Genomic DNA, 24,929 nt, shown 5'->3' with positions numbered 1-24,929 from the left:
AGAAATCCACTACAAGGGTTTCACTCGGCGGTAGAGGTTCTTTATGCCCAGAAGTTAATGACAGCATGGCATGATACAAACCAACGTAACATAAAAATAACTTGTTACGTTTGGTTTGTTTTTAGCGCTGTTGCCTTCTGGACCTAGAGAGAGAATAAGCTAAGTAACACCAAGAAAGAACAATGAAGAAGGCAGGAAAGAAAACAAAACGAGGTAATGGCCACAGTAAAAGGAGGTGAAACTGCAAGCTAAACAAGTTCCTGGATACTACCTGCATGAGAATTAAAAGTACAGAACCACTAACTCTCCTAGATAACTGGTGTTATGAGAACCTATTCCATCAAATTATAGTCTCAGTGTATTGTCGCCATTTTGGACGTTGTTGTGTGCTTTAGTCAAGCACTGGAGCTGGTTCAGATACATTCAGGAGCCAGTACTTGCCAACTGTGTGTAACATAGATAAAAGAAAAAGAAAAGTAACAGACGTGACCGATCGCCCAAGATGCTAACGAGCCGATCAGTGGCGAAGAGGATAAAAGTATGTCGACAGTTATGAAGAAAATTTAACGTATGAATCATCGAGAAACCTATCCTTGAAGGGTGTTACGGTTGCATATACTAATATTTGTTTTCAAAATATGCAAATTTTTTATTAAAATATAATTTTCCTTTAATCTAAACAGTTCATTACTAACATTCTCCAGATCGTAACGAAAATACGTGTCAAGGAATCAATCCAGTACAGTTAAAAAAAATCTGTATTATTTGAAAGATTTCAATTAAGATTTTTATAATTTTTAAGATTTTAGTATGGAACGTTTTGTTGAAAGGAGGACGGGTCTCTGAAACGTGATTCGGCATCAGCTTCACAACAAAGTGTGTTAAGAGATGGCAAGATCAATATTTGAAAAAAATATTTCGGTAAGCAGAGTGCATTTTACATATTGATAAAATTTACAATTCTCTAAGAAACAAAGATTTCTTTCACTTGTAATACAGCGAAATTGTACAAAGGTAACGCGCATAACTCCAAATATGTCAAGGGTTCGAGCCTCGGCCCGGACACACGTGAGAAGGGTGTTATCCAGTGTGACCCGACCAAACACCACAAATAAAAATACATCCACCACCACCATAAAGGAAGAAGCCACGCCTTTTGTGGTGAAAGACTGCCACATGTAATAGTTAAACTAATTTCACAATACTGTACTATACTTATACACTTTAGACATTTACTAATTAAGAATATTACTTGAAGTCGTTTGGATATAAAAATGTATAGCTTATTTCGGTGTTCTCATACATTTCTCCAGGTTAGTGTAAACTTAGGAACAGAATGTGGTAACTTAGAAATTTTCTTGGACGTGGGTGGCAAGGTTACGCCCTTGTTGGTGCTGCGTAACAGCTTGAGGATGAACCGCGCCTCTTTGGCACTAACCGAAATGTGATGCCTGACGTATGATTCACATTAAAAAATGTTCTTAAGAAAAACATTGATTTTAGAAAATTACATAAATGACCTTAAATAGTTTAATCTTAGTTCACCCTGGTTTTAAATACGGAGGAAGATTATGAAGATCCAATCGACATGATAGCTGTATGAAAGTGTGACATGCCCACTGGAACACAGGGTGAGGGTATCCACCCGGCATCATGGGCACTAGAGCGACAGGAGTAACTAAGGATATGGCTAAGGGAGTTATTCTCAGCGTCACAGCAGCCTTTTTGGTTGCCGTGGCTGTGGCCCAAGACATCGATATATCATGTGGAGAGTGTGACAGGTAAGATGTCTATCAACATGGCAAACACCTGCCCCTCTTTTAGCATCTTAATGTATTTTGTTGAAAGTCCAATAACTGTTTCACTATAAATCAAATTCAACTAACAATAACTATTAGTCAAAAGCTGGTTGTGTTATAAATCTTCAAAAGGTGAGGTTGGCAACTTTCAGTTTTCTATAATTGCTTTTGTATGGTAAGAGCAAATCACTCTCACTTAACATGCCTACATGTACGCGCGCGCGCACACTTGAGATATTTATTTAGTAAAATCGCCATGGAAGCTCACACTCAAAGGTTCGTTGATTTGAATAGGCATAGTCCAAGTCAACTACTAGATTACAGTATTTCAATTTGAGTCCTTATGTGAGGTTGGAGACTAATAAATTAACAGAGAATCAACAAAAATAAACGAACTGTGGGTTAAGTGTGACAAGCAGCACATTGCATAAAAGTTACTTGAGACGAGTGTGTCTTTTTCATAACACAATACTGTATTCAGAGAACAGTAATAAACCAAATTACCCCCTTCTCGCTATAAAATTTGAGAATAATATTATTAATTCAGTAAAATCATCGTTTAAATTTACAATTGGTTTGGCATGGTATACAGTTCAGCATATGTATATACAACGCAGGTATAGATTGTACTTAGACCGTGGAGGTATGCAGTTTCCAATGTACAGTATAGTCACCCACAAAAGCCTGTCGCCTCTCTCGCTGTTCCGTGAACCCCTAGTTAGACCCGTGAACCCGAAACAGTGAGGCACTTGCATTGTTCTGTCAATAAATGCTTTGGATTCACGAGTCTGAATCTCGGGGTTCGTGGAACAGAAGGAGAGGCGACAGACTTCAGTGGGCGACTACCTAGCCAGTGGCAGCCAGTGGCAGTGCAAGTATACAAAATTAGTAAACAGTAAGGATAGCCGACAAAGCCAATATATGCTGATTTCCAGCAATATATCGTTCACGTTATATCTTGGAATTAAAAAAATCCAAATCTACTGGTATTTTGTCTAATATATATGAATGTTATGTTATATTATGTAATAAACAAATACTGATAGAACAGGAACAAGCAATATAAAGCTGTCTCTTATATCGCTATAATATATATAAACAGATGAAAACTTGACTGACAGTCTTGGTATCGATTGGTGTATTTTCACGTACAGTAGGTTCGTAATACAGAGTACACCCTTATACATTATATGGTGCAGAACGTATATTTGGGTAATAAAAGTTAACATTTTGTCAAGAAAAATTTTCGTTTTGATTTAAACAAATAGGTAGTTCAAAATGATCCCCGCCAAATATTTTCTTACCGAAACATGGACAATTTCTACGTAAAATGGCTGTTTTGTCAGCCATCTTGGATATCTCAGACTATATATTAGGTTTAACGTCATTGTACATGATCGCGTCTTCTAACTGGCTTGTTGCCCCTTTGGCGTAATTTATAATAAAAAGAAGCATCTTCATGACAAGACTATTGATATCAATACACTGACCCCCTTTGCCCTTTAATGTTATTGTAAAAGGTTATCTTTCTGATAATTAATACAGCTAACTTATTTTCTTTTCCTTGTTTTTTGGGGGCCCTGCTGTTGAATTAACAATATTGTAAAAATTATTGTTTGCGACATGAACTCTTAATAGAATAATGTGTCAATTGCCTTTTATTTTATGTTTTATTTTTACGGGGATTAGCTTATCCGGGCACAGGTCACTGACCCACATCGTGGCCTGGGGGCGAACATGTAATAATTATTCCTAGTAAATAAAATTTATAATAAAAAAGTAAAATAATGATAATAATAATACTACTAATAATAAAGAACTATAAAGAAATACAAAACAAAAAATCAATAGTAAGAAACGCTATATGTATGTTGTGTTGACAAGTAAGAGAAACAATTGAGACTGCAATTGTGTGTAAATGAGGCAGAAAGTCGTCAGATCAGCAACCTGGGACTTGGTCGCAATTTTCGCGATGCCATATTGCAGCAGGTTCTACCATTATGCTTCCAATACCCTCCTAGGCGGTATTACCTAGGGCGGTATATATTGTATATATATATATATATATATATATATATATATATATATATATATATATATATATATATATATATATATATATATATATATATATATATATATATATATATATATATATATATATATATATATATATATATATATATATATATATATATATATATATATATATATATATATATATATATATATATACACAGTATATATATATATATACACACAGTATATGTATATATATATACAGTGAATTACACGAAAGCGCTTGGGAACTTCGTGTTTTCTTCTTTCCTTGTGGTTATCAGCATATACCTAGATCACGCGCACCTACAGTGATTTACTTGCATATATATAGTATATATATATATATATATATATATATATATATATATATATATATATATATATATATATATATATATATATATATATATATATATATATATATATATATATATATATATATATAAATACACGTCATTTGATTACTTCGTTACTTGCGCTACATTAATCTTAAAGATAAAAGCTACCAGAGGGAGTCTGAGGGACGCTCAAAACAAGTGATTGTTGCGGTTATCTGGAATGCGGTATGTATGGTAAGACGGATTTACGATGTTATCTTATGACCGCCCCTGAGGACATTGATTACATATACAATTATTTTTTTGGGCAATTACGTACAGTATAATTTTAGGTGATGGATACACACCTCGGCCAATTTATTTAAGATTTGCTAAACTAAAATTATTTGACATCTTTTGACTGATTCTGTGTATTTTGGTCACGCACATACAAGGTTATACAGGTTTTACTTTTACTTGACTATTCCCGAAGTTGTATATTGTGCTTAAAGTACTTTGCATAAACAGAGCTAGTAATATAGTATTGTCTCCGTCTCGATTGTTTATCTTATTTTAACACAATATAGGGTCGTGTCACCAAGTATTACTATTATTATTACTGATGCACAACGCCCTTTTTACATAGAAAGTGCGATGGTTATAGGCTATATATAAATTGATGGCGTAGCTTATTGAAAGTTCTGCAAGTTTTTCGATGAAGTTATAGAATGTGTACTAATACGTGTTGTGGTTGACGGTGTAGGTCGCTATGTCCTGAAGTGGAAGATTCTTGCCTAGGAGGCTTACTGCTGGACACGTGCGGGTGCTGCCAGGTGTGTGCCCGGGGTCTTGGCCAGCTCTGTGAGAACCAAACCCTCAACATTCCCTCCCCTTCACAGTACGGCATCTGCGGGGAATACCTCGTCTGCCTCACCCGAACCGACACTGGCGTAAGTAGCCTTGCCTTCACTACGATTGTCCCTTTTGGTAACTCTTCCTAATCACATTTTGTATTGAATTTTATTTGTGCTTGTAGATATTCTCTCACTATCACATGCATCTCCCGCCGTACTTCCATCATGTATCCTCAGATCCCTCGTCTGAAAAGTACATCTCTCAGGGTTCCTCTTCATCTCTTCCAAGAACTACCCCACGTTTTTCCTATTAGTTCCCGGCCCATGCAGTAAGTATCCCGTCTCTGTTAGCCAATTTAATATAATCTAACTTAGGTAAAGAAAATTATAGGATCAAATATTCGGTCACCGAGTTATACATATTCATATGCAAATTTCTCTTGTATCCGGAACGTTTTACCCTTGCAGCAGTAAATGAGGCATGTGTATACGTTATTCATTTCATGATATATCCGTGTTTTTTATCATAAGTTTCTTTGTTGTATTTAAATGTTCACCTTTAGAGAATTGTCGGAAATATTTATTTTTCATTCGTACGGAAACTGGACGGTTCTTGAATTTATCAAGTATTTACATGAAAGCAATTTGACTTAAACACTAAACTCACATAACAATTAATAGCATGTTTTGGCAATGACTTCGTTTCGTATTTTCCAAGTACTGTACAAGTATACGGTACTTTTTAAAAATAATTACCAATGTTCAAAGTAATTTTAGACCCCATCACCATTTTATTTTACTTTAGCAATCACGTTCTAGCAATATTCATTTGTGCCAAGGAATTTCACGAGTAATAAAATTGACTAAAGACTCTTGAGGTTCTTATCCTTACAATTATAGCAAATGCTAAAAAAAATGGCTTACAGTGTCTGGAAAAATAGAAAGCGGTGGAGTTGAGAAAATACTTTGTTGCTTTACCCGGGTCGTTGCACCCCACCCGTACGGCTCCCAACTGGCGAGAACTGTCTGGCGGACCTCTGGGGGCAACTCAGGCTTCAGCCACATTCAGGACGTTTCAGCAAAAGTGCTAGGATGCTGTACATATTTTTCTTTTACAATAGGACGTTTCGATGTGAACGTTTACTAACCCAGCCATAACCAAAGCTATCATAACCCTGATTAAACAAAGAGGTGCCAGGCGCTTGCTCACCTCTCAACTTCACACCGGATAATAACTTGCTTATGTGAATTCGGTACTCTGGGGGCGTAGAACTATACCATTGGCCAGTGTAAAAAAATAAATGTTGATTTTAACTAATTAACAATCACAGAAAGAAGCGGTTTGCTACCTTGATAATTACTTCTTGTATAACTTAAGACGCTTAATTTTGCTAACAATCAACATATGCATCTAGTGCTCAAGGTAATGTGCTCATGTATTACATAACAATGCAAGGCCTTCCTACATGTTTCTCTCATCAGAGGTCTGGGCGTGGTTGTTGTGACGCAGGCATCATCCAGCTCAAACATCTGATGTGTTTTAATTATTTACTTTAGAATGGAAGAGTATAAATTACACGTAGTCTTATCACCATGGTTCACCTTACAAAATACATTGCTACGACTAGTATGTTCCCCCTCTAAAAACATATCACATGTATTTGTATACAATATTAATCATCCATTTATATATACAGTAAGGTTCAAGAAAAGTTAAATTCTAATTTGTTTTTAATATGACCATACGATACGTTCCACTTCCCCATTTTCTTATTCCCAGAAAAACATTCACGTTCTATAGGACGGGAAAATCGTGTGGCTTTAGTTATATTAGCCGTAAGAGTAAAATTTAAAATGAATCAGTCATTATTAAGTTTTTGAGTATATTAAATATTTCCTCTCAATCCAGTTTCTGCCCTTCACCAGTAATATTTAGCAATCCGTGCAATTGCAAAAAATTACCAGCACCAGTACTATCCCCAAATTTGCTTAAAAGATATAAGAATGGCTGACCAAAAACCATATAGTTTTAACAAAGGCATTTTTTAATAAAATAAAAACAATAAATCTGTTGGCTTTATCTTACAATGGTTATTGTTGCGTCAACAGCTGTATGGATGACAACTGAATGGAAGATACGTTTACAAAACTTTTATGATCCAGTTTCTAGTCCTTTATTATACTCGGGTGCAGCGGCTGAGTGGATAACATATTCATCTTGTGTTGTAAGGGTCGTTGGTTCGATCTTGGAGCATTACTATACCATCCAGCTTAATTGGAATCTAACTACAGTTAATAAAGGAGAGGCGGTCGAGGGTCAATATTGTACACCGTTTTCAGATACTGGTAGCTCCGTTTATTTTGCTTGCGATCGGTTTGTTTTAGGGAATTTTTAGTTAGGAAGCTGAAATTGGACTAATAAGTTACCAAGTGCTTTGTCATCCCCCCCTTATTTAATTTTTGACTCATTTGGTTCATTATATGACACGGAGACAGTGTACAATAAACGTACCATCGCTGGTAACACTTGCCGGCGAAGGGGTAGGTTGAGACTAAGGTAGTCTTTGTATGACGATCGGGAGGACAGGAGCACCTATGGGCACACGTCTGTCCCCTTACGTGATCAGACCGCGACAGTATTATTATTATTATATTTACGCCCCCCCAGGCCTTGATGTGGGTCAGTGACCTGTGCTCGGTTGGACTAATCCCCGTACCAAAAAAAAGAATACAATAAATAAATAAATAAAATAAAAATATATGACATGTAGGCAAAGCTGTAATGCAGATGCCGAAGTTGTAGAGTACTGTACCTGATTTTTGTACTTGTAAGCCAAATTAACCTTGTATTTCTTTAACATGAAACATTAAAAAATATACTTATTAGTTCAAATAGATGATAACTGCGTAAATAAATGTAAAGTACAGGGTGAAAGAGCTGAATGTGAAACGAGAGCGTGGGACTGGGCGGATGTTATGAAAACAAACATCCCTCACCAACTCCCTCCCTCTGATTGGTCCGTCACCTCTCGCCTCAACGAATGCCCACTTATTCTCCATGGGTGTAGATTCTGTAGAAACTCATTATACAGAAATAAATATCTTAAAAATACTGCATTGTTTAGAAACATACTCCATCCCCTTGTCTAATAACATTACCAGACACAGATGGCCTCAAGATTAATAATGTCAGCTGTGATCCTCCTTCATCACTCATACCAAAACACTGAATGAACGACTATTGCATACATGATTTGCATCTGAGATACATTGGCACTGTAATTACCAGTGAATTTCGCCATGCTTAAAAGGGAGATGTGCAGTTGACAGGATAAATGAAAGTAAATAGCAAAGTAATTTGTTTCTGGGACTCAAGAACATGGTATCACACCCCAGCTTAAACTTGGTAAGTGGATGGGACGGGATAGAATGAATTATGTCAAGGATTCTGGGACTATAGTCCCAGAATCCTTGAATGTGTCGATCACCATCACAGAAGCAGCAGTGTACGTACATCACCGCGTTAGACCCTGCATTTCTAATTGTTTTCAAATCCGGCGGCCGAAAATGCACCAATTTGAAAACAAATATATTTAAGTTATTTTTTTTTCTTCATCGGTAATAGAGATGAGTAAAACTATTCTAGGGCATTTATTGTAGATGCACGGAATAGCTAACGCGTTAAGCTATTCTGTCGGTGTACACTCTTTTGCCGCGTTCTGCTGCTCATGACCCCTTGAGAGAAAATCAAACTGGAGCGTTAGCGTGCATGGTGCGCAAATAGCTAACAACCAATCAGCGAGTTTCTCTCACTAAAACAGTGGGTAAATACGCGGATCATGACCGCTTATGGAGAATATTTTGATTAATATTGAAGAGTTGGGGGCAATAAAAAACTGTGATAAAATTATAACAATAATTCTATATATACCGTAGGATATTGGATAGGATCTAAAACAGCGTATGGCGTGAAAGAATCGAAAAGGCTCGCACCTGCTTTGGCTCAACCCGTTTATAAGTGGGCGCTGCCGATTTCATTAGCCGTTGGTGACTTCGGTAACAATATTGATAATTACTCAAATATGATTGAAACATTAATATCATTACTCATAAGATATTTTAAATAAGGGTAAAAAGTTGCTTACAGTTCTGTAAGTGCAAAAATTAAGACTTAAACGAACCTGAAATTCGTCGTATAAATATGGGAACACCTAGCCGCGAGAGGAGAGAGAGACAACGTACGTAATGAAGCTCCTTTCCTGTAGAAAAAAGGATCAAGCCATGTAAGTAATGGAGGAAAGATATTACACTTATACCTCACAAATCCTTGAATCTCACAATATAATTTACAGCTGAAGTATAAAGTTATCACGGTGACCTTTACGAATAAATTTCCCTCCTCCTTGGAATATAAAAAAGGATGCAGCGCTCTTGGTCTGTAATCCTACTCCTCAAGAAACAAATCATTGGGAAGCTGCTCTGGTTGTTACGTGTGGTTTTCAGTCTGGGAGAAATCACCTTTACAACGGGCCCGATTTTTTTTATTCTTATTTATTGTTGACTGACTTTTTTTCCTTTTTTATATTTTTTTTCCATAATTTTCTTTATATTTTCTTCACTATTTATTTCCTTATTGTGTCTAACGGTTCTCCTAATATTATTATTTTCTGAAAACTGTGTTGTACATCAGTTTTCCCAACACGTGGTACGGTCGTATTTTGTAATGGCAGGCCTTGGGGAAAGCTAACGCGTTAGCTATTCCGTGTATCTACGAAAAATACCTATAGTGTTGACAATTTCTTTTTACAGAAAACCATCATGAAGTCATTTTTATCCCCAAAATTTGTTTTTGAATACTAATAGCACAGATGATCCAAGAGTCATATTTTATAATCCTGAAATATACCTGCACCAGTCTGTAAAAAACAGCATGCCGTAGAACCATTTATTGGTTAGGTTTCGACCTGAAATAATGGTGAAATTTACAGAAACCAAGACAACATATGAACCCTAATTGTGACAGTTCCAAAAGTTCCTAAACACGTACATCATTTATAAGCTGCTTTCATTAAACAAACAACTCGCAATGTACACACTACCGGTAAAATAACGACACTACACCAAATCTTGTTAATGTTAATTATAATATGGGATGACTTACAAAACTTATTATAAAATAATAAATAATGTATCGTGAGAATAATGTGTTATAAATTACAATAACCGTATACAGGTATTTACTTACAACGTTGCCTCTGATTATAATGCTGACTGATGAAAGACAAATTCCAAACTCAAGTGGTAACAACTGTGGCCTACCTACCACCAACCAGGTTTGACTGTCAAGTGAAATTTTAATTGAACCACACCCACATAGGACGGGAACAGACCCAGAGAACAGCAGAGAAATTGAATGCCTTCTAATAATACACAAATCACACAATAAATACCTAAATCAATGAGTTATAATACAGCGTGACTAAAATATACATAAATTAGATGGTACAAAATTGTTACAAACCACTTACAAATACAAAATACAATAAAACTTTTCTAAGTTGCAAATTATCTTATTTTTTTCTGAGCAGGGAAGATATTTATAATTTATTTTATTTCCCTCCGGTATCGCTAATACATGTGTTAAACTTTTGGGAAACAAATACAATGATTAGCCGTAGCACGAATGGTGTGGAAGATTTCTCGTATTTTAAAAAGACGAAACTTACGGCAAGTGGAAAGTGAAAGTGGTCCCATAGGTATAGACTGCCCGTTAGGAACTTAGGGACAGTGGATACAGACAACACAGCACAGTCTCCTTCAGTACACAAGGAGGCTGCATGGCCGGTACTGCACCCGACCGCATTCATTCCCTCAATTTGTAAACTTAGGTACCCATTTACAGCTGGGTGAAATGGGAGTTCCCGGGGATCGAACCCCCGACCTCAGGAACAGCACCCTTCACCCCCAGGCACGGCATCTACAAAAGTAACTTTGGAGCCATTTACTCTTCACAGTAATCAGTTGGTGCTGTCAAGAGTAAACGAACTGTTGGTTGAGCAGACACTGTTGCTAGCCAATAGAAAAGAATATTTTAAGACGTTATCTGCCATATCAATGAAAAATAGCTTCAGGAATTATTATCGCTTCTCTTACTAATCCAATAGGTAAGTTATAGCTGTGTCGGGTACTCATCCATATTTTATTAACTTAAAGAGTGATAAAACTATTACTGATATACTGTATAAACATCTTATGAAACTACTGAAAACTCAAGCTTGACGTTTAGAGTGGCGTCGCGGCGCCACTCTTGACGCCAAAGTAGTTTATCATGTTTCCTTAGTCACATATTTTTGTTACGTCATTCTAAAGTTGAAGAATAATGTAATCTTAGAATTTTACACATCTAGAATAATATTCGTGTTTTGAGTTGCAATCGTTCAAGCGAATAAGAGATTGCACGTAAGCTAGTTGCAATTTTAAGCGTAACAGCAAATTTCTTTGAACTTTGTATAAATAAAATAAATATTATAATATATGTCGTTGTGATTAATTGGAATACCGTATAAATTTTTCATTTAAGACACTTCAGTTTTTTAATCGGTGAAGTGATAAATAAAAAAATAAAAATCATACCAATAATACGACTTGAAGATACAGTGGCGACCTCTGTTAACGCCTTTCATTTTCCACTCGAGTAATTGGCCTTGACTCAGCCATCACAAAGCCTCATCTTTCTCTGTTGTGTGCGTTCCCTTTGGCACTTTCTTAGATCTTAGGGGATATTTTTTTTATGAACTACCTTCTATATTGAAGTGTTTGCTTTTAAAGCAAATAATATGTATTTTTTAATTTAGCATAATAATGGTTACAAAATATTCCTAGTTGGCTACGAGCGCCAAGCCGCCAACGAGATGTAGAGGGGGAGAGAATCGTAGTAACTTGAGCTGTTGTTTGTTGTCTTCATAATCTCAGACGGTCATGTGCTCTAGCTGTGCTGCTCAAGGGATCTTACCTCGCAGTTTTGAATTCGCAAACATGAAGTCAAAATCTTATCAATTGAGATACGCTGATCTCATACTTTTTGTAGCCGAGTATAACCGATGAAATTATTTGTATTCGGTTCCCAGAACTTATCAACGGAATAAAGTTTTAGGTAGGTTTCCTGGTCCATTCAGCTGCCAAAGAACAAGAAATAAACACAAACTAATACTGAGCTAAATAATCGAACTATCTTTCCTTGCAACTTTATCAGAATGGTATACACTAAAAATTCACAGAGTTTTTAAGCAGAAAAAATCCTGCGATCAAAACAATGACAAAGTCCTATAAGCTCCAGCTTCTTTAGACCTAATCATCGTTATGTTAGGCTGGATTATGCTCTAAAACGCGAAGAACATCCGTGGACACCAATGAGGTTGATGACCTTCGTGAACAGCAGTCTTCATACAACACCCTAGTTTAGTGCCTCGGATGGCTCACAAAGGCCTGTTCATCTCTTTTTAACGCAGGAGTATGTAGGCTCCATTGTCGATCAGTGTAGCATTTCTTTGCTGCTGGTGAATTTCACTTAAACAATCAATCTACAGCTCAACCTATTTATTTTTATCTTGCTCCACACAGCTTTGTCTTGCTCTAGATCCTTAATTTGTTTTAAATTTGATAACTTGTTCCAGAAGTCTTTTTCTCTGAGCATATATTTATTTATGAAAATATCTTAATCTTGTTCTAGACATCTTGCAATCTAATCTGTGCCTATCTCATATTATTCTTCGCATTTTAACAGTATTTCCTTCCCAACGCCCTTGCCCAGTTTCTTTTAACATCTCTCATACAATTTGTTCTCCATGTTGTTCCTTTCAGTATCTCTCCTTTGCCATTTGTGCTTCCGTGTCCTATTTCATTAGACTCCCTTCGTATATATACCAACTATCTCTTTGCATTCTACAGTATATATCTTAAGATTTCGGTTCCCTAATGCAGTACCTTGAACATCAGCTTGTGTGAACTTTGTAGTTATAGTGTGATTTCAAACAGGATTAATAATATTATACGGTACGAGCTTAGTGACGTTTTTCCTTGCCCAAATTAATGTTATTCCCTGGTGTTCACTATAGCAAGGGGTGATGTACTTTACATGTGCTAAGGCCCAAAGGGTCGCTGATTTGTGCCTGGGGCAACTCCGGTTTGTGTAGCTATGAATAGGAACTGTACCTAACTTTACAGTTGGGGAAATGAAAGTATTAGTGTACAATGCAGCCTCACTGCCTCTGTGTATCGAAAAAGCTTGATTTTTATTGTGTTGTATTGGTACTACCCTAAATGGGCCAATATAACTGCGGGACCCACTTTCACATAATTATATGCTACTGATGTACTGACTACTGAGGTGGATAGAACGTAACAACAGTTGGTGTAGGTGGCTGGCAAGTCTGGTGTGAGGATAGTAAACAAAACCGGAGCCATGGGCGCCATGTTGTGGCTAATGTTTATGTCAAGACAAGAGGCCCCAAGGTAGCGACATTTTAGGTGGTTAACGGTGGTTAGGTCATAGTGAACAAGGAGTTTTTTTTACGCGCTGATGTGACGAAGTAATTATTAAGTTGTGGAACTTACTACTGGAGATGTTAAATACTGTACTGAAATCGCCTCCAAATTTGTTCGTGCTCCCGACAACAAAGCCTGAAACGACTAACGTGTGGCTATAAAGTTAGAAGTTTTCAGACAAGTCATACGCAGGAAATAACAATTACATATGAAATTAAATTACCGACAATATATTAGAAAGAGGCATTCTTGTTGGGGAGTTTACCCTGAGGAGGCGAGTTGAGGGAAATTTTACGTATTGATAACTTAAAATGCATTTTGCTTGCATCTGGTAAGATATTTGTCACTGTGGCAAGAAATAACTGCTCTGCGATACTGAACACACAAAAGTCACTCTTTATCGAGTGCAACGTGTTAGTACGAAAGACGTGTTGGGCAGGATGTGTTGATAGGTCTCTGTATACCTAACAGCTGTGTATGATAATTTGAAGCTTACCAGCTCTTATGTAAAGTGTTTACTCGTTGTCTATAAAACACCAACGGGGTACTTATTTTCAGTGAAAGAAGGGTTTCTGTTAAGTCTATCCATTCACTTTGACAATTAGTGAACATAAAAGAAGGAGGGTATCATGGTTTTATCGACCCCAAAAACTTGAGTAATTTATTTAGTGTCTAATAACGGCTACAAAACATAAAATATTTATATTGTTTGAAGCCTGAGAAAAAAGTTGATATACAAACAGTATAGTGAACACAGTATCTATTCCGCTGCCGTGCTGTACACTTGTACAGTACAGCTTCATATTTACACCACATGAATTAAAAACATTAATTGAAATTCACCATATACTGAAAAAATTAAAACACATTAGAATTCTAACTGGTTTCTTTTATAGATCTGTTTCTTTCAAAAGCTAAAGCATTGTGATTTGCCTTCGAAAAGTGGTCGAGAATAAACGCTTAAAACTAGCTGGCATCTTCATCTTTCATGACGTGGCACCATGCGAGTATCATGCAAAGATCAGCACCAACCAACGCACTGGTCCAGCTACCTACTGTACAGTCCTCAACTTTCAGTGTAAATGTCTATAATTTCTAACTCACGCGTTACGTCATATTTATATTAAGTCCTGTAAAAACTAAATGAAATTTGTTACTTTGTTAAAATCGAGTAGCGTGGCAGTCACCTAGAAGCACAATAAAGAATTTTAAAAAAGAAGCCCAGTGGCAGTCACCCAAGAAGCATAATAAGGAATTTTAAACAAAAAGAAGCCTAGTTTATACACCCCACAAGCCTCTTTCCCCTAGAGGAATTACCATCCCCGCATTCACGCTGCAACACCATTTTGTGGTGTTCAGTTTGTCGTCTCAGGGAATACTGTTTTCCTAATTCATGTATATTAATGTTTCCCTTACCTTCCAGGTTTTATCCTCTCCACATGATCTCGTTCTTTCACTGCAAGCATATGAGAATATGTCTACTCTGATCCGCATCAGCCTATAGAATGCTTCAACAAGCAAGTGATACTTATGGAGATTTTAACAAAAATGTTTTATGAAAGATTTCTCTTGTCCATTCTATAAAAAAGAAAAGTCCTCGTTGGGGAGCATGGCTCCATAGAAATAAGTATAGATAAAAGGAAATTTTGGTAATATAACCTTGAAATATTTGTGCAACTGGCAAAAGTAAATTAAAACAAAAAATAATCCTTGCTTCTGTTTGGATCATGCCTTTTCTGTTAAATACAACAAAATTGATGAGAAGGTATACCTTCATTTATAAAATAATATAGGATTTATTTTCATAAGAAGTTATAAATCCCTATCGTATGTAATGGGGGAAAGGTGGGGAGGGGGGGGGGCTTACTGGGAAAGTAAGGGTTGGTGAAGTGGGTGTGTGGGAGCGGCAGTCTTCCATCCTAGTGGTGACGTCAGCATACACTAGCGCCACCAGGCTAACACACACGCTATGTTTTGTTTACACTTCTTGTTTATTTGTTTCGTTCACGGGTATTTGTTAGCCATTCTATATCCATAATTTCATCCACAACATTGTCAAATTTAACCATTTAGGTTGAGGAGGTCCAGCGTTGAGTTCAGGTGCCAGTCAGCCAAAATCTGATGGGCATACAATATCCTCAAAGAATGTCACATGAGGGTGATATCTTATATTTGTAGTTTAACAGTGGCACTTTGTGTGTGTGTGTGTCCTATCTAAATGGGTTAAACTCCTGGTAAAGGAAAATTTAGGGCAATGGTGTTTTCTCTCGATGTGTCTTACTCTAGTTTGCTTTCTCTCATCGATGAATATTGCTTTAGAGTGTGATGGTCAATACATTATCACTACTACTGTCACTGATGATAAAGTACAAACAACCTCTACAATTAGAATGCAGTAGGTGAGAGAAGTTTTAAACACCGCTATCTGTACCCTGAAGAAATGAAAATGCACTACTAATACGAACTTTGCAAATAGGCATGACGAAAGCCACACACTGTCCATATGCAAATCATTTAACAAATACTGTACATACATAGAAAATCACTATGTACAGTATGTAGATTAGGGTCCGCACAATCATTTCTTTAGGTAAATTATGATATGCCTGTTGTCTTCGTTCTTGGGAATACAGCCCAGAGAGTTTCATTCTGGCGTTTAAGTACAATAGTTATTTGATGGAGTTAGTTAATGTTTCTTGCGCATATTCTTGTTTGTAACCTTCGCCAACTTCAAAGGGTGATGTTAGGTAGCAAGTTTTCATAATTTATCTTACAATTTTCTTAAAGGAATAAGTTGGAACAAAGGAAAAAAACCTGAATCAACTTGCTCTGTTTATTGACGTAGGTGTAAAACTGTACCCCCACCGCGCGTCCTACCCGACCCCTTCCAACTGCAGTTGATTACATTGCCACGTCAGCCTACTTAAAATTTTGTTTAAGCTTTTCAATATAAAATTTCCCAATTTAAGAAGAAATTTAGTGAGCTTGAGTTGCGGTAAGTTCATGAGAATGATTCCATGGACAAAATCCTACTGGGAAATGTTACTAAGCGAATGTAATAATATTGAACAATTAATATCTCGGTTATCCTTAACTTCCGGTGGAAATACCATAGAAGAAAATGTCTTCGAATTGTCTAAACATTACGGCATACATATTAACATCGAAAGAAAGACCGGTGCAAGACTATAAATTGACCTGTTTTTTTCACTAAACGTATATTTTTCCGCCACTTTATAAGCTTATCCCTGAACAGAAAGTACCCAATACGAAAATAAACCCGGATATCACTTCTACAGATAGTCACTGACATGAAGGTAAATTGTCTGTGGAATATCAAGAACAAAAATTCATTTGAAGCTTGATGGTAACCCAGATGTGTGCCTGACGAGCAGAAAGGGTGGTCTCAGTTACTCACTGGTGTGCCCTACTTAGCTGTGGCGGGAGTCTGGTACGGTGAAAGATGGGTCGTGGGTGGAAGATGGTATATATGAGTCATAGGTAGTGGATGTGAGTGGTGGCGTGGAGAATGGTGGATATGAGTGAGAAGGTGGAGGATAGTGGATGTGAATAATGGGTATGAGAGAGAGGATGGTAGTTACGGAATAGGAAGGTAAACAGTGGATGGTGGCTGGGTACGGTAGGATGTGGCACGCAGCATTTTGAGCTGGCTTGTGGTGGCGGCGCAGCCCTTGGTATAACAGTGCTGCCTTGTATCTAACTCTTCACAGCGGAGAGACCAGCAGGGACTCACAGGCTTGGCTCAATTAATTAAATGTAATTGAAGCTGATTGAAATTAACTGCACAAATCTGAGTAATTGTAACTATTTGTAATTGAGCTTTGAGACTAAAAAGTAATTGTAATTATAATTTCAATTTGCTGTTTAAATTTAATACAATTACAATTACACCATGAAACTGGGACATTATGAAATATGAAGGATTACTTAAATATTGATAAAAGTTTAGTAGGTACCAATATACCGTCCTTATACAGTACACATGACAATACACACGTTCGGGAGTCCAGACTAGAGTTAGTTCTTTTTTAGCTACAACACTTCAAAAAACGTCATCTCTTGTAAGTTCACTCTGGAGATCAACTTCTGCTGCACCATTCCTCCAAGAAAAAGGAATCTGTTTGCAGTCTCCAAATGTAACCAGGTGGCATCCACAGCTGAAGATGATAAAGGTAGTTCTGAAAAGTCTGGATGACGACGTCAACAAGGCTGTTGATTTGCTGAGTGGTAGGGAGAACAGGAACAAGAAATTATCTCATATGGAGATTTCAGCACTAAAGAAAGCTGTGCTAATCCTTGATCCAACCAGAGAGGCAATGGAAGAAGTTGAAGGTGAGAAGGAGGTCACCATCTCTACAGTTGGACCAGTAATTCTTAATCTATAGCAACCCTTACAACAGTTACTTGATTCAGGGCTGTCCTGCTGTGAAAATTTGGCCAGTCTTATATGAAGCAGTGAAACGGAAACTTGGTCCATTTCTGGAAATTCCTGAAATTGTATAGCAGTATCCTTCTTTGATCCTCGATTTAAGCTGGGGTGGATACCATCCCGAGGAGAAAAAGAAAGTAGTAGTCCTTCGACACATCTATACAGTTCTTGCGGAATCTGACTCCCAGTCCACAATACTGAAGGAAACAATGGGACAAAGGACTATAAGAGGAGCAGCGTAAATCATCTGAACCCACGCAAAGTTTACAAAAGAGGCCTCGCCCTTTTTCGTTTATGCCTCTTGCAACTAAAGGTGAGCAGAAGTCACACAGATAACTTTGAACAAGTGTTGATGGAGTACAGTATATAGGGGAGGACTGTGTCCCAAACTGTCCCATTTGACGTGGGCCCCTTGATCTATTGGAGGGATTCTCCTCCAAAGATGCACCCCCTGAAGCACCTGGCCTGAGAAATGTTGGGTTGCACAGCCACTTCAGCACCGCCAGAAAGAGTGTTTAGTGTAGCGGGTAATTTTTTCACCCCTAAGAGAGCGCAGCTAGGAGTTGCAACCTTCCGGAAACTTCTGCTGATCAAATCCAACAAAGATATATTTGATCAGCTTCAATGTTTGTGAATTGAATAGTACTGAATTATAGTGACAGAAAATTTTGGCAAAAATCTAACCGCAATAAAGTGCAGAATCTGATATAAAATGTGCTTGCTTGGTACTTCGAAACCTGACTATGTAGTCCGATCATGGGTAAAATACTTGTAATTGTAATATTTTATGTAATTAATTTCAACATTTTATGTTAATGAAATTGTGATTGTAATTTGAGAGTATTGTGAACCAAGTAATTGTAATTGTATTTGTAATTTTAATTTTAGTCGAGTAATTGAAATTGTAATGACCTTAAATAGTGTAATTAATCCAAACCTGGCAGGGAGAGGGTGAAGAGATTCTGATGGCAAATCTTTGTGGTTCATATCCATTAAAATCAGACCTAGTCCAGTAAGGATTTGCTTTAATTTGCCAGATTTGCGAATTAGCGTATGCGAAAATAAATCACTCGTTAACCGTAGGTTTGGGGGGAGGAGGCAACCTTTATGCAAGAAACGTACAAATCTGTATTCAGTTTCTTCGAGAAACGCGTTCTTTAGCCTTAAAACCAATCTAAATTGTTGCTAAATTATGTTTAGTCCTAAATACTGTACTATAGTTATTTTGAATCATATAAAGATTAAACCCCCAGCTTATTTCATGCCATGATTAAACACTTAAACGCTATCTGGGAGGTTAGGTTTGCATTAAGATGGTTAATCCTAAGGTAAAACTGGGGTTTAAACTTCTGGTGAGCCATTATTTCGTACAGGGAAAGGCTGTACATATCTGGATTTAACAAAATAAACCAGTCTAATATGCAAATCGGCAAATTTGCATTTTCAACCAATATGGCTCTCAGTTGAGTAATGTGTTTTCCCGATGGTTTATACAATTTTAAGACACTTCTATGACGTTACAGTCGCAAATTATCTAAAATTATCTTCTAACGGGGGTTCTCCCCCCCTGGATCACCCGGTATATGTAAGTAATTTGCGAGGGAAACGTAATGGAAGTCTTAAAATTGTCTAAACCACCGGGAAACACATTGAAATAATACCCGCGAATCCTATTCATGGATGTGTATAACCTCCAGGATAATGGCTTAAATAAACTTTGTAACTGTCCTCGTGTATTCAACTTAAATCATTAAGTTAAATGTAGGTACAGACACGGTACTTACGACCATCGACGCCGATTACTCTTCCGTCACCGTCCGAAGTCCACAGCTCTGAGTACTTGTATATTCCACACTACAGACAGGTGCACTGACAAGAGGGTTGCTGCTGAGGCGCACATTCCACACAGAGTAACAGGGCAGGACGCAAGAGTGAGTGGTGGTGATTTTAGTAAACGGTCGTTGGGCAGTTGACGGAAATACGGAGGAATGAGTTTAAAGTTTAAACATTTATATGAAATACAGAGTCAACTCGGTACAGTATTTAAGAGACATTTAAATTATTTGCTGCACCTGTATTTTGTAATATTCTGTTACTGCTCACATACTAAATTTGCTCGTTTTTTGTCATGTTGGCAAAGACCTGTGAAACCAAAAGTGGTTTTTGCCTCTTGTATATTAGAGGATTGTAAGGAAGGTTAAACACATGTAGCACAGTGCGTATATGATATTTAAATAAGAATGTAGGTAAGGTAAGTTGGGTGAAGATTTACGAAACTTTGTGGCGTTTGAAATGCACCTAAAGACGTAATTTCAATGCCATAACTTCAGTGTTCGCCGTGTTTTTACCCCGTAATTTCCCTCATCTTTCACGCCCTGTCCACTGACAAGGAGTTTAAGATCATAGGATAGAGTACATAAAAAGTTTCCTAAAAATTACTTAAAATTATAATAGAAAGTTATCTTCTTTTACTATACTTAAAATCATCAAAACAGTAAGTGTAGAAAAAATAAAATCAAAACTTCTAATAATAACAGTTTCATAAATATTTACCGTAAGTTGCTCAAGTGTTTTGAATTTTGACAAAATAAAACGTGATATTTCAAATGATTTGAAAATAAAATATATACATTACGTTTACAGAATACAGGTGAGGCAACTTGCCAGTGTGAGGACGACGGTGTGGTATGTGGTTCAGACGGTGTCACCTACACCACCCTTTGTCACCTGCTGCAGGACACTACAGAAAAGCCTGATCTCCATGTTGCTGTCAGGGGCCCTTGCGAAGCAAGTAAGTTCAGATATAGGTAAAACTAAGTCCATAGGTTTAATAATATGCTAGTCCTAGATTTTGGGTTTCCCCCAGCATCCTTAGGTGTAACTAGTTTTGCTTAATTAACACTAGATGTACCATACAGCCTTTGCTGCTTCTAGTTTTAATTAGCAATTTTGTAACACATGTACTACATAAATCATAAAATAACTTACCCTACAGTCATACATTGCTCTCGTACTGTGTTAGTATAAAGGAAGTTCAGTTAGTTCACATTAGAATTGTATTAACAACATGGTACACCATTAATTAATTATGCCTCCAACAATTTTGTTATCAACGATAATTATCCTGAACCTAGGCTGAGTTGTTATTCATAGACTTAAGATGTGCATTGGATTTTATTTTATATGGATCTATTAGAAAGTGATCCTGTATTGTATGTTAATGAACTTAATGATAGGGATCATTTAAAGAAAGATATACAGTATATTTTCATTAAAATCAAATGTACATGCAGTATACTGTATATATTTTTTGGCAGCCCCTATAATCAAGTCCCGATCAGAGGATAAGATACGACCATTGGGTAGCATCTTGGTGCTGGATTGTGAGGCTTTTGGTTATCCTGTTCCTGAGATTACTTGGGAACTCAACCGCCCTGATGGTTCATCAGTCAAATTGCCAGGTTTGTACTCAGTTTCATGGACATACATAATTGTAAATTAACTGTCTTGCTATACCCAGGATCAATTAATGCTGTAATACATCCTTCATTCATCACCACTGTGTATTCTATAATGATGATGTAGCCTTATCTACTTTGACTTTCTCTATCTTTAAAAAAAAAGGTTTAAGAGTATAGACTCAGTAATGCAGGGAATAAAACTGCGTATGGTAGCAGTTTGGTGATATGGCTGATAAAAGATGACCATTAGTGCAAGCTAGTGACACTTGATTTTAAATTCATGAATAGGATGGATCAGGAGGCACTCTGGTAAGCTCAGTTGATAGAGTATTGGTTTTGCAGAAGGTCAAAGGCCATAGTTTCAATACCAAGCCAAAATGGAGGACTGGTGATTCTTCTTGTATAGGACTGTACACAAACACTTTTACAGCATTGAACAGTACTGTATATGAGTACATTTTCAGATGCTCTTGTCAGTTGAGCCACTTTGTTCCATTTGTGTGACTTAAAATTTATGAGAATAGCAGTATCAGTGCAAATTTTTTTTTTGAAAGTACAGTACACTTGTGATACATTTTTGGATTATGATATGGCTTTTGGCATTGATAAAGTGATGAGAATCTGTAGGTAAGAAAGAGAAGTGATACACAATAACTCGTACTTTTGTCACTCTTGCAAGCTTTTTCATATCATGGAGCTAGTTAGTGGGTAATACAATTTGTAGTCTTGAGCTCCTGCTTACAGATAGGATAAGGATACTTGTATACCTGTAACTGTATTTGTTAGCTTGGTGTGCTTATTCACATTGTTTTCATGCACCTCGACCCACATTACTATTTCAGTGGGAAACAACAAAAAATTTAAGAAAATAATTTTATATGTTCTTAAAATTACAAACCTAAATTTGGAATTGATCAACTGAATCAGTATTGCAGATACAACATCTGTACTTGTTCAGTGCACCTAAGTGAAAAGTTTTCATATATTGTACTGCAGTACTGTACCTGTATTTCTTACTCATATTACAATGTGAAAAGGTTTTTTAAATTTGTATTTTTTTTTTTTTTTTACACATCCAGTACTGTAGGGTACTGGACTGTATTCTTTCAGCACACTTCATGGAATACGTACTTTATTATATTTTATCTTGACACAAGGAAAACTTGTACAAACATTGAAGGTTAATCCTGAAATCTCATTTTGTAACCAAAGACTGGATTGGGTAAATATTGTACAATATTAATGCTACTTAAGTTATGGGAATAAACCCAGAAAACCACTTGAAATTACCAGTGAAGACTGGGACTGCTCCATAATTAATTACATACTTTTGATACAATTTGGAATTTTAAATAGGGATCTTGAAATATGTGTTGCCATTCACAACAGAAAGCTGGACCAGTACATGTTAAATTAATAATGTACTGTTTACACCTCATCTGACACTCATCAATTACAACATCTGATGTCAGGACCAACCCTAAAACTCAGTCCCAGTGAACTTTATAACATTACAATTAGAATAGGTGAGTCATGTAGTATTTAAAGTGAGTGTTATATACAAGTATATTTTTTTTAAATCTTAAAATGGAATTTATATTTTCAGGAGATGACGCCTCTTTTGCTGTTCAAGTTCGTGGAGGTCCCGAACCCTATATGGTTACTGGATGGGTTCAGATCATGCGTGTTACTAAGGAAAGCCTTGGTATCTACACTTGCGTGGCAACTAATACTGAGGGAGAAGTCCGTGCCTCTACAACTGTTTCTGAAGAGAAACATGGTAAGTTGTCAGAATTTACAAAAGTAATCACCTTTAGCAGGCTACTGTACTTACAGTACAGTATGTTTGAAGTGCTCTGGAAATTGTAAGTACAGGTATTGTACCTGTACAGTAATTGTTTTCATTGTACCTTGTTCCCAGTGGAAAATGTGGGAATATTATTAATCCATCTGGCCATACATTCATATGTGTCCTTCCAGGTACTGTACACTCTCGCCAAAAAATTCTTGAATTCTATAAGCATTGTGCAATCTGAAAATGAACGAAGAATCTGAAACCATTCCGAGATGACAAGCCCCATTCTGCCCATTCTCACATTCATCGTGCCCAGGTGTTTGAGAAGTTTTTGTTGAGAGTGCACCTTGGTAATGCAGTAACTCAGATGTTTGATGATGTAAACCAGTTCATACTCAGACATTTATTGATGATAATTTTTTCTTCATATTCTGGGAAGTTATGGCATGTTTTGATTCTGTTGAAAAGGGACCCAAGAGTCTTGCAGTTAAGTAAATTTAAGGATAACAAAAAACCATGAGAATATAGACAACACAAGCTTAAAGCTTACCAAAAACTTGCTCTCAAAATGAATTGTAGGACTCATTTATTTGCTGAAGGGCCCTATACTTTGAGGTTAAAATGAGTTCCCATCCCAAAGTAAAAAAAACTGCTTGCCCACAGATTTTTTTTACCTGTACTTAATTTAAGATTGAACAGGGGCACATAAATATACAACGAGTTGCCCTGTATGTATTTCATAAAGCTACAAAAGATGGTAACAGTTTGACTGTTGACTTTTAGAAAGGGATATGGGCCCTCTTTACACATATTTTTTTAAGAGGTAGACATTAGAATAAAGGATAGCTTGACTACAAAATGCTGAGATGTTATGAACATTTGAGAAAATATATTAATAATGATTATCTTAAATTGTATGAGTGATGTTGTGAATGTTATAGTGTGTTAAACCACATTTGGTAATAATGTAGAATATTATGATTACATAGTTGGCAAAAGGTAAGTAAATACTGTATAGGTTAGATGGAATTTGAGTTTTTTGCCTGACACTATTTCTGACTAAGTTTATCAAAAACTGAAAAAACAAAATTATTGATAAACTATAAATTGAAGTGCTTTTACTGTAGTTTAAACACTGATGAACATTTTTGTAAATTTCAGGTGAAAAAGAAGCTACAGTGCAAGAACTGTAACCATCTAAATCAGCGTCGAGACAGGCACGATGTCAGCTGTAACACTGCCATAGTATTTAGTTTTCTTATCTGCACTGGCATCTTACCATTCATTTTAAATGCTTTCATGTCTCATAATAACTGAAATCACTACTGTATACAGTACATATGTATCGAGTATAATTTTACTTAATGACGATATAAATCAGATGTACATTGCAGTAATATAATATTGGAACTTCCATGACTGAATGGCATCAAAAGGAGTACAGTTTATATACCTATATTTCACATTTGATGTCGACTTCAAAATTACACCTTGTTATAAGTTTGGACATATTATTTGAATGCATAACTGGTGAAGTCACTAGGCTAGCATTAACTATGAAAATACTTACACTGGTATCATTACTTTTAATGTGAAAATGTGAGCTTTGTATTGTTGTTTAAATGTTTAATAAATTCTAGAAACTGAA

At 36.5% G+C, this 24,929-nt stretch overlaps 1 protein-coding gene across 1 annotated transcript; it reads left to right on the top strand.

The window, feature by feature from the left end:
• Positions 1-1,625: 1,625 nt before the first annotated feature.
• Positions 1,626-24,929, top strand: LOC121872666 (insulin-like growth factor-binding protein-related protein 1). Its single transcript, XM_042375624.1, has 6 exons — positions 1,626-1,781; positions 4,941-5,127; positions 20,669-20,816; positions 21,343-21,486; positions 23,093-23,266; positions 24,443-24,929. The coding sequence occupies exons 1-6, from the start codon at positions 1,654-1,656 to the stop codon at positions 24,472-24,474; spliced, it is 813 nt and encodes a 270-aa protein (XP_042231558.1). The 5' UTR covers positions 1,626-1,653; the 3' UTR covers positions 24,475-24,929.

The sequence above is a fragment of the Homarus americanus genome, unplaced genomic scaffold (genome assembly GCF_018991925.1).
Source record: "Homarus americanus isolate GMGI-L3 unplaced genomic scaffold, GMGI_Hamer_2.0 scaffold39155, whole genome shotgun sequence".
NCBI classification, from domain to species: domain Eukaryota; kingdom Metazoa; phylum Arthropoda; class Malacostraca; order Decapoda; family Nephropidae; genus Homarus; species Homarus americanus.
Note: the sequence above shows the minus strand (reverse complement) of the source record. Positions and strands in the feature narration are given on the sequence as shown.

Excerpts from the sequence above, each read along its gene's own strand:
- LOC121872666 (XM_042375624.1), top strand. The coding sequence starts at position 1,654 with ATGGGCACTAGAGCGACAGGAGTAACTAAGGATATGGCTAAGGGAGTT. Across the intron at positions 21,487-23,092 it reads TTCATCAGTCAAATTGCCAG|GAGATGACGCCTCTTTTGCT; the intron begins GTTTGTACTCAG and ends TTATATTTTCAG. Across the intron at positions 23,267-24,442 it reads TGTTTCTGAAGAGAAACATG|GTGAAAAAGAAGCTACAGTG; the intron begins GTAAGTTGTCAG and ends TGTAAATTTCAG.